This window comes from Triticum dicoccoides, chromosome 4A (genome assembly GCF_002162155.2).
Source record: "Triticum dicoccoides isolate Atlit2015 ecotype Zavitan chromosome 4A, WEW_v2.0, whole genome shotgun sequence".
NCBI lineage: Eukaryota > Viridiplantae > Streptophyta > Magnoliopsida > Poales > Poaceae > Triticum > Triticum dicoccoides.
In genome coordinates, this window is record NC_041386.1 from 60532544 (window position 1) to 60541847 (window position 9304).

General features: G+C 41.8%; 2 protein-coding genes across 5 annotated transcripts; both read left to right on the plus strand.

The window, feature by feature from the left end:
- Nucleotides 1-605: 605 nt before the first annotated feature.
- LOC119284972 (chaperone protein DnaJ-like) lies at nucleotides 606-6510 on the plus strand. 4 transcript variants are annotated; one of them, XM_037564159.1, is made up of 11 exons: nucleotides 606-954; nucleotides 1697-1765; nucleotides 2358-2453; nucleotides 3204-3328; nucleotides 3409-3604; nucleotides 4129-4304; nucleotides 4602-4731; nucleotides 4930-5090; nucleotides 5523-5596; nucleotides 5667-5760; nucleotides 5990-6510. In XM_037564159.1, exons 1-11 carry the CDS (start codon nucleotides 664-666, stop codon nucleotides 6198-6200), a joined length of 1623 nt encoding a protein of 540 aa, XP_037420056.1. In that variant the 5' UTR covers nucleotides 606-663; the 3' UTR covers nucleotides 6201-6510. The 4 variants fall into 4 exon arrangements, 3 of the variants coding, with proteins under 3 accessions (XP_037420056.1, XP_037420057.1, XP_037420058.1); XM_037564160.1 differs by having other exon boundaries at nucleotides 5676-5760; XM_037564161.1 differs by having other exon boundaries at nucleotides 823-954; nucleotides 1576-1765.
- Nucleotides 6511-6626: 116 nt separating this feature from the next.
- On the plus strand, nucleotides 6627-9304 carry LOC119284973. The gene is made up of 5 exons (XM_037564162.1): nucleotides 6627-6863; nucleotides 6944-6993; nucleotides 7077-7182; nucleotides 7266-7324; nucleotides 9006-9304. The coding sequence occupies exons 1-5, from the start codon at nucleotides 6723-6725 to the stop codon at nucleotides 9058-9060; spliced, it is 411 nt and encodes a 136-aa protein (XP_037420059.1). The 5' UTR covers nucleotides 6627-6722; the 3' UTR covers nucleotides 9061-9304.

Below are 9304 nucleotides of genomic sequence, written 5' to 3' on the forward strand. Positions count from 1 at the left end.
GATGCTGCATATGATATGGATACACTACAGGTTTCGGTTGGTGCTGTTCTTAGGGACCACAATGGCCGGTTCATAGTTGTTGTTCTTAGGGACCACAATGGCCAGTTTATAGCTGCTGCAAACGAAAAAATTGACATATGTTTTGATTCATTTACAGCTGAGGCAACTGCAATTCGGTTTGGCAGGAATCTTGCTCGTACGGTAGGATGCTGTAAAACTGAGATCAACTCCGACAATATTGAGGCCATCGAAGCTCTTGAAGACGAAAATTCTTCTTCGGTTGCTAGCGCAATTTTTGACGATTGTTATTTCATGTCACTGGATTTTAATCATGTTGTTTATGATCATTGTAATAGGGAAGCTAACCAGGTAGTTCATGAATTGGCAAGGTTAGCTAAATTTTCTACCCCTGGTTTTTGGATGGATACTGCCCCTAGTGTGCTTGTAAATGATGCCACTGTTTTGGTGATTGAGTAAGAGATATTATTTGTTAAAAAAAAAAGCAATTGCGATTTTCCAGTAGTCATTTTGTGGTGCTAGTAGTTTTTTTTTTCAATGCTTGGTGCTAGTAGTTAGAGTCGCAGCGTGGAAGCCACAGTGCGTTGCGAGTTTCACCGCAACCGGACTCGTACAGGGGTGCGCGGACAGCCACCGCCCCGTTCAATGGCCGCCGCGCTTTACCTCCCGGCGGACCCAAATCCTCCGCCTAACCCCACCTCAACCCTCCGCCAGCCGCTGCCGCGGCCTTCCACTTCCGGCGAGCTCCACTTCCGTCCCCGCCTAGTGCCCCGTCGAGCCCGCGCTCGAACCCATCTCCCCGCCGCGTTCGGGAGGCGACCGCCCGCGGCGGCTGCGGCCGAGCGCGGAGGGAAGGACTACTACGCCACGCTGAACGTCCGGCGCGACGCCACCATGAAGGAGGTCAAGAGCGCCTACCGCACCCTCGCGCGCAAGGTACTGCTCTCTCGCTTCCATCCTCTTTCCTGCCCCTCTCGGCTGCTGCTGCTTCTGCTATTCTGTTACATCCAGTACAGTTTGCCTGTCTGTAATTGTATGAGTGTACAGAGACTAGAAGTAAGCGAGATAATGTGGTATGATTGAGTTGGGCCACTTGCATAATTCTCCGGTGCCAACCTGGGGAATTATCAGCATGTGCATCTATTTCACTACTTCCATCTTGTATTAAAAATGAGGTACATTTCAGAAAGCTGGTCGTGGCGATAGTGCAGCAATGTTACAGCATGAGCATTTTTTGACTCGTTGGGATTTGGCCTGGTCAAAAGTAAGCTCTCATAAAGATTGTAGTAATATGATAGAGATGTTCTACCCTTCACGGGATTCTGCAAAGCTATGCTAAATGTAATTTCAACTTGATTTTTCCGTTTCGTCCTAATTTTCAAATACATTCTGTTTTGTTAAAAGGAATGCCTGGATCAAGATACTGGGTTTTATCAATTTGTAAGATGATAATCCTGCATATTTGTGCCTCTTTGTGTTGAAGATTACCGAGCTATACATATGTAGTACAGTCTACAAATTAAGTCCCAATTGTGCATTTTTGGGTGTTCTCTTCAGGTAGACCCTACTCGTATTTTATCACATGGGGTGTTGATTTCCAAGATTCCACCCATGTATAGGTGGTGCTGGAGCTACAGACCGTGAAGAAAACACTTTCTTGGTTTGTTTTGTATTTCAGTACCACCCGGATATGAACAAGAGCCCTGGGGCAGAAGAAAAATTTAAGGAGATAAGTGCTGCATACGAGGTATTGTCTGCTCTCTGGTCTCTGCTGAAGTGCTAGGGATATGCTGAGTGTTAGACTAGTTATTATTTTACTCTTTGTAGTAAAGTGACCCAATTTTTCCCAGTGTGCTGCACTTTATGTGCACTGTAGCCCGTTGAAGTTATATTCTCTGCATCTTGGAGATATGCTATACTGGAATAGTTGCAGCAATTTCATGAAGCCACTAAAAAACCTATTACTTACAACGCTATGTTTTCTGCGTCTCTGTTTTCTTTTACTGTGCAGATGTACTATTAATTTCTTTTTTTATTTTCCTTTCTCTGCTATAGATGAAACTTGATCTAATGAGGGCCAGGTTGAAACTATTCCTAACCTTTAGTTTGTGCGTTACCCTTGCTAGTTACTACACTGCTAATCCACTGTGTCAAGGGGTTAACACTTAACGGTGACCCTTGTACTTACTGGTTCCTTGTTTATCAACAACATCATTGAATCAAAATCTAAGTAATATACTATATTATAGTTGTGCTTTAATCAAAGAGTCTTAGATGACCATATACTTCCAAACTGTGATGTTTGACAATGTTATTAGATGACTACACTTTTCTTTTAGGTTCTGTCGGACAAAGAGAAAAGATCTTTGTATGATCGGTTTGGAGAAACAGGACTTCATGCAGATTATGGAGGTGGAGATTTCAGTGCACATGGGGTATTTCTTTCAATCTGCCATTTTCCTAGATGTTGTTTTCTCTTCCTAATTATATTCTTCAACTTACACCAACAATTGTTGTCTAAATTGGATTTCATGTTTAACAATTAATGTAATAGCAGTTTGATAGGCTCGATCATGAAATTATTGTGGGCTAAATTGTAAAAATGTTTCTCACTTTACCCTCCGCGGACATTCTATATTCTCTATTATACACATTGGCATGTGATTCTCATTTTTTTCTGAAAGACTAGTGAACTCTGCTATTCTCTCCGATCCATATAAAAGTTGTACTAAATCAGCGACAATTAATATGGATTGGGGGGAGTATAATAATTGCGTTAGTAGCTGAAGTAAACAAACCAGAGTTTTTTTGACAGAGAACTGTAGAGGAGGCGCTGACAGTATATATATTATTAATAATGAAAAGGGTTTACAAGATATGTACAATACTAGTATTTACAAGAGACCCGTGGAAAGAATATACAGATAAACGCCAGGTAAAAACCTAACTGAAAAATCAAGCTAGAGAATCTATCCAACAGAATACAAAGTTAACCATAGGATGCAATGCAATGAAGAAGAAAAAAACAGCAACAGCATGCGATTCTCATTTATGTGTGATTATCTTGCAAATAGCTGTATGTTGTGTGCATCCTGCATCCTAACTAACAAACCACTTTACATGGAAGGCCTCAATCGAATAAAGCTAATGTAACATGATCTTCGGCCTTTTGTTTTCTTTTGCAGGTTGATCCATATGAACTCTTCAATGCATTCTTTGGCAGTTCTAACAAGTTCTTTGGAGATAGCATGGGTCCAGGGCGATTTCATTACAGTTCAAATGTCAATGATAACAGGGGACTTGATATTCAGTAAATAATTTCAGCCTCCCATTAGAGCAGGGAAAATTAATTCTTGGATAGCTGTTTACGCCCTTTTATCTGTATTGCAGCTATGATCTTCTCCTTCCTTTTGAAGAATCAATCCTTGGAGGCAAACGGGAGATCAGTATTTCTCGACATGAAACATGTGGCGCTTGCCATGGATCTGGAGCTAAATCTAGCAATAGCATAACAGAATGTACACAATGCAGAGGTCAAGGCAGGTCGATGAAATCTCAGAGGACACCTTTTGGTATAGTATCTCAGGTGACCTAGACATTCTACTGGAACGTTGTGTTTCCTGTCATTGTGTAACTTGTGTTCAGACTGGCTTACTGAGTTTACTTACTGCATGGCTTTTGCAAATTTTGTGCACCTTTATTAGAGCCTACGATATACAAATTGTCTGTTAAATGAAGTCTCTCTAGAATTCTGTTTTTCTGTTGGGCCACTAGGGTTACTGTTCATGAATGTGGGAGTTACTGTTGGACTGTGTATTATTTCATGGAATATGGGAGAACTCTTGTCTTCTGAACATGCATAAACTCTTATTAGTGTATGAACAACAAAATCTTACATGCAATAATTTTTGTAAATGTTTGATATGTCATATTCCATTTTTCGGTGCACTTACCGCATAATTTAGTCTGTTTATCACTGTTTACTATTGCTCGTGGCTGACATGCTTAGCAAAGTCCTCTCTTTCCTGAAGTTCAGAATTATACACTTTATTTAGTATCTTTTGATGTATGATACTTTAAATTACTACATCTTGCTGTTACATTCTGCAGATATCTTCTTGCTTAAACTGTGATGGCAGTGGGAAGATAATTACTGATCATTGCGCAAGCTGTTATGGTTCAGGCAAAGTCCAAGTTGAACGAAGTATAGAAGTAGACATACCGGGAGGTATTGAAGATGGCTCAGCCGTTCGACTTACCGGAGGAGGTAGTGTTGATAAGCAAAGGCAAGCACTGGGAAATTAATACATAATTATGTAAATTTATGAACCCCTTATGTAGTTTTCCGCATGTTTAATTTAAACATGTTATTTGGTAAAAGCTATACCTAGGCTGTCCATACTCAGATTTCTGACAATTGACAAAGTGCTTATACTTGTCAATTTGTATACTTTAAGTAGAGTAATATAGTCTGAATGTAACACTACTCGCATTTCAGTTAAGTACTTAAGTTTGTTAGGGTCCACTTACTGGGAAAATATATTGTTATTATCATTGTTATCCATTTCTATCTTATCATGCAGGGGCGTAAGTGGTGACTTGTATATATTTGTTCGTGTTGAAGAAAAACAAGGCATCCACAGAGAAGGTCTCAATCTGTGCTCGGATGTCACGATTGATTACACTGATGCAATTTTAGGAACAACGGTGAAGGTGAGCTGTCAAAACTCGAAAGCTTGAAACCTTTTTTGACACGTAATCGTTGTCCTCAAGTTAGATCACACAAAACTTACATGTTGTCTAATAACTGAAGTATATCCTTTGTTAATTCCATCACGCTGCAAACATTCTCGTTTGTGCTAGAAAGACTCCCACTTAAGCTTAATCGAGAAAGCAATCTTGTTATTTCAGGTTGAGACAATAGAGGGATTGAAGGATCTTTATATTCCTCCTGGAACTCAGCCTGGGGAGAAGTTGAAGTTTGCGCAACTGGGAGCTCCAGACATTAAGAGGCCTAACCATAGAGGCGATCACAACTTTGTGATAAAGGTGAAGATCCCAAGGAATATCAGGTGTGAATTGCCAGTGTTTTCTAACAGCATGCGTGCTGCTGACTTGTGTTTACTCTCTGATGAGTTGATATCATATCGAACTTTAGCTATCACCAAAACCATCCCTTAAATATTAATTTCCAAAAGTTTTAAGAACTAGCTGATTTCTTGTTCAAAAAGTGAACCAAATTGGACATGCTTGATTGCAGGGCTCAACAGACAACAACAATCACATGACTGTTCTTATATTTCATCTGACCTTCCCTGTCCTCCGTTTGTTGTTTGCTCTTTGTTGGCATTACCGGTTGGCAACTGTAAGGCTGCTGCTACTCATAGTGGTCCTTCAGGGAGGCTGAATGGAAAATCAGTAGCATTGCTTGTTAGTTTTTCCATTGTTAACACCATAGTCACTTTTGTTGTGTTAGTTTCTCATTGTGTTTATTATTTATGCAGTGACCAGGCACGTTCACTTGTTCAAGATCTTGCCGCACTAAAGGGAACTCAGGGCATTTCAGTTCCTAGTGATGGTACATCGTACTGTTTCCGAGTTAATTGTAGTTAGCATCTTTTTTCTGCCTAACCTTGTGGCTTAATCAGAAACTATAGACCAAGGAAACTTGAGAGACGGAAGCCATCATTCTTCGGCAAGGAAGAAAACATCGTTTTGGGGGTCTGTCAGGAATCTGTTCAGGTACATATAGTATCTTATTATCTTTTATTGCAACAAAATGCAACAGTGGGTCTGTCGTATTGATATGTTGATAGTACCGCCTTTACATTGTAGTGCCAAGCCAACTCGTCTTCTAGTGCATAGCCAAAAGGACAGAAGCTTAGTATTTTGACTAATAAGCATCCCCTAGGTCTGTAGAACTGTAGGTCATTTTTGTTCAAATTTAACAGTGTCATTCATATCATGGCAGGGCTGATGAAGGGGATCAGAGGTTTGCTTCGATCAGTGCACAACCTGTTATTCCACGGTGGACTTATCAACGCGGAGTTCATCGTGCTGCCCCATTGTTAGAAGGATGCTTCATGATCGCAGCACTCATCTTCGTGATGAGCAGAAGGGACAAATTCAGGTTTTGCCCGAAGGGGGACGATCGCACAACTAAACCTGAAGATGGAGAGTGAAGCTCGGTAGCGCTGTTTGTTGGATGTTAATAGTGTAATGGATCTGAATCCGGTTGCACAAATCTGTTTCTCGGACAGATTGGCGATCATATTGTTTGCGCCCCGCCAGTTCTGTTATTGTGTGAGAAGCCAGGAAGAAGCAGGGACCAGAGTAACATCAGTGAACATAGAACAACACATTTGTACTAGTAGTGCTACTAGACTAGTGCTCATGCCTTGAACAGATTAAAATATGAATATGTGATAGAAAATATTTACTACAATTGTAAAGAAGCTGTTGACTCAAGAATGAAACATGTTACATGCAAAAGAGATTGACATATGTTTGAAGAAGCTGGTGACAAATGCCGTGGAAGTTTTTAAAACATGTTTCAAATATTTCAAAGAGATAGAAATATATTGTACAGGAGCATTTGTAATGCGTTCCACTTGATTGGTTCTGTTGGACTCCACACGGGGCAGAGACACCACCGCATTCGTCTCACCGGCCGCTACCGCAGCCGACCGGATCCATCAGCCGCCATGCGTCCGCGTCCACCGCTCCACCGGATTCAGCGGCGGCGGACCCCCGCGGCCTGCAGCTGCCTCCTCCTCCTCCTCCTCCTCGCTCTCCTCATCTCCCCCACCGCCGCCGCCGCCAAGTCCTCCGGCCGCCCCATCACCGTACGTCTCCTCCCCTGACCTTTCCCCACGCTTCTCCCTGCCATCATCCACCCGTCTCACCCTCCAATTCCGCGTTGCAGGACAAGGAGATCCGCGAGAACAAGGCCGCCTGCTACACCGACGTCGAGAAGTACGTGGCCGCCGTATATGCGCTGTGCTGCTAACGTTCAGTGGGAATGCATCTGATGTGTTGTTTCTCTTTGCTCCGCGCAGCGGGCTGTGGGGATTCGCGTGCAGGTCCTCCACCACGGAGAAGGAGAACTGCGTGCTGCGCTGCCTCTCGCCGGAGTGCTACAACCTCATATACGGCGGCGATCCGGTGAGTGGAGGCGCGATGTGGAAGGCTGCTTTTGTGGTGTTTGATTTGATTTCTGATGGGATTTTTTTACTGTGTTGTGGCAGCTTGAGGAAGGGGAGCTAGACTATGTCCGCAGCCATGAGTACAAGTACTGCATGCACAAGTAAGACAGCAGTAGTATATTCGATGTGTAGCTTTAATGTTTCTGGATATAGGCTGAATTGTACGTATCTACCTAGCATCGTAAATGGTTGCATTGTTTTGCTCTCTGTTTGGGTGTAGAGGGTGGAAAAGGAGCGAGATAATTTTTGGAGTAATGTCTCCTGTCAGATGGGATATTTAGGAGAGGGTCAGAACAATGCTCATAGACAAGTAGAGTTCTTAGCAATTTTCACCACATACCAATTTTGTATACCTATATCTTTTCATGTAGTTAACTCCGCCTATGTCTTCTAGGCATAGCCGGTCCCAAGCCCGGGTAAAGGAGGAGGGTTGTGATAGGCTTGGCGAGCCAACGTAAAAACTAGCCAGTCCCATAGGTATGAAACCCATTTGAGCGAGAATAGTGCTAGGATGGGTGACCTCCTAGGAAGTCCTCGTGAAAGGGTTTCATATCTAAGGGTTGTGATAGGCTTGGCGAGCCAACGTAAAAACTAGCCAGTCTTTTGGGTATGAAACCCATTTGGGCGAGAGTAGTACTAGGATGGGTGACCTCCTGGGAAGTCCTCGTGAAAGGGTTTCATATCTAGCCTACCCCAACTTGTTTGGGATAAAAGGCTTCGTAAGTAAGTAAGTAAGTATATCTTTTCATGTAGTTCCTTATGAAGGGCAGTCTTAGGTATATGTTCAGCGTCTAGTGATTAGGCTTGATGTACTTATGGTGGAACAGTTAGTTATGGCTTGTGTTAAAAGCCTGACCATGAAGCCTGTCATAACATGTTAGCCAAATGGATAATTCAGTAAGGGAGATTACGTTGCACCCATCTCATATGTTTTACTGAGCTCACAAATAGCAAGCACAGCAGCACTCAGGACATTTTATTCCTACCAAGCAAATCATTATGTTAGTCTGCTCAAGTGTCATCACCCACATTCCCAACCTCCATGATCTGCGGTAGAACAAAGGTTCTGTCCTTATGTATTCTACCCAGCTGTCTCTTGGATTCTTCGGTCTACATTACTGTGTGTTTTATTTTGTCAACTCACAACTCGACTCATCCTAATGTTGGCTAGTATAACTGTTCATCAAGGGTAACCCGCTGGGTCCATTGGGTTTCTAATTCTTGTTGCTATATCTCACAGTTTTACTTCTCCAGAACAAAAAATAAAATATTAGTTACTGGTGCTCCTCACATTGTAAATACCTGTACTTCCCAGAATATCACTTTGATCCCCATGATCATTTGTTATTTACTGAGAAATTACATCCAGAAAAAGAAAACAGAAATCACTTTATTTCGGACTGAGGTGTTTTGGATAATTTACATTAGAGTTTACATGCTGCTACTTTTATTATTCAGATTGTTGTATAGGTCTGAAAAATAATCTCATTTTTATACTGTAATGAACCTAACTTGTATCCATATTGTCATTGCATCATCTTTTACTAGTTGACCATTGAGTCTCTGGCATTTTAGTTTTTTTCTTCTCGAATACGCACAGCATGCATATCATTAAAGATAGAAGATGGGTAAAGAGCCCAATCCACCGTGGATGCTACATTCAAACTTTCACACCCACACTCGCCACTCCACTCCACCTAATATAGAAGATGGCATTTTAGTTTGGTTAGCTGCTCTTGCTCCGTCGCCCCAACTTGTGTTTTTTGTTTCTGTTCATTTCAGGGTATCCCTTGGAGAAAGCTTGGATGGTGTGAAGGGTTCCTTCAGCTATTCATGAAGGATTTACACTTTCTGCCAACGGAGTGAACAGAGAAACATTCTCCAAGTCTGCTGTAAACAGTAAACAGTAACATTTCCTAACATATGGTGTATCTTTATGTTGCATTATGCAGTAGGTATATTTGTATGAAATTCTTAGTCACCAATCCAACATATATCTTTCCAGTGTTTTCATTTCATGCTGGAAAATTTAGTAGGAGTATCTAACAGTAGCTCTTATCCGGGAAAATTGTGTCAAGTTA

What these genes read in the sequence shown, in the direction of transcription:
- LOC119284972 (XM_037564159.1), top strand. Translation starts at nt 664, where the DNA reads ATGGCCGCCGCGCTTTACCTCCCGGCGGACCCAAATCCTCCGCCTAAC. An exon ending in GAGATTTCAGTGCACATGGG is followed by an intron (nt 2,454 to 3,203) that starts GTATTTCTTTCA and finishes TTTCTTTTGCAG; the next exon opens with GTTGATCCATATGAACTCTT. An exon ending in AAGATCCCAAGGAATATCAG is followed by an intron (nt 5,091 to 5,522) that starts GTGTGAATTGCC and finishes TTATTTATGCAG; the next exon opens with TGACCAGGCACGTTCACTTG.
- LOC119284973 (XM_037564162.1), top strand. Translation starts at nt 6,723, where the DNA reads ATGCGTCCGCGTCCACCGCTCCACCGGATTCAGCGGCGGCGGACCCCC. An exon ending in TCATATACGGCGGCGATCCG is followed by an intron (nt 7,183 to 7,265) that starts GTGAGTGGAGGC and finishes GTGTTGTGGCAG; the next exon opens with CTTGAGGAAGGGGAGCTAGA. An exon ending in TACAAGTACTGCATGCACAA is followed by an intron (nt 7,325 to 9,005) that starts GTAAGACAGCAG and finishes TGTTCATTTCAG; the next exon opens with GGTATCCCTTGGAGAAAGCT.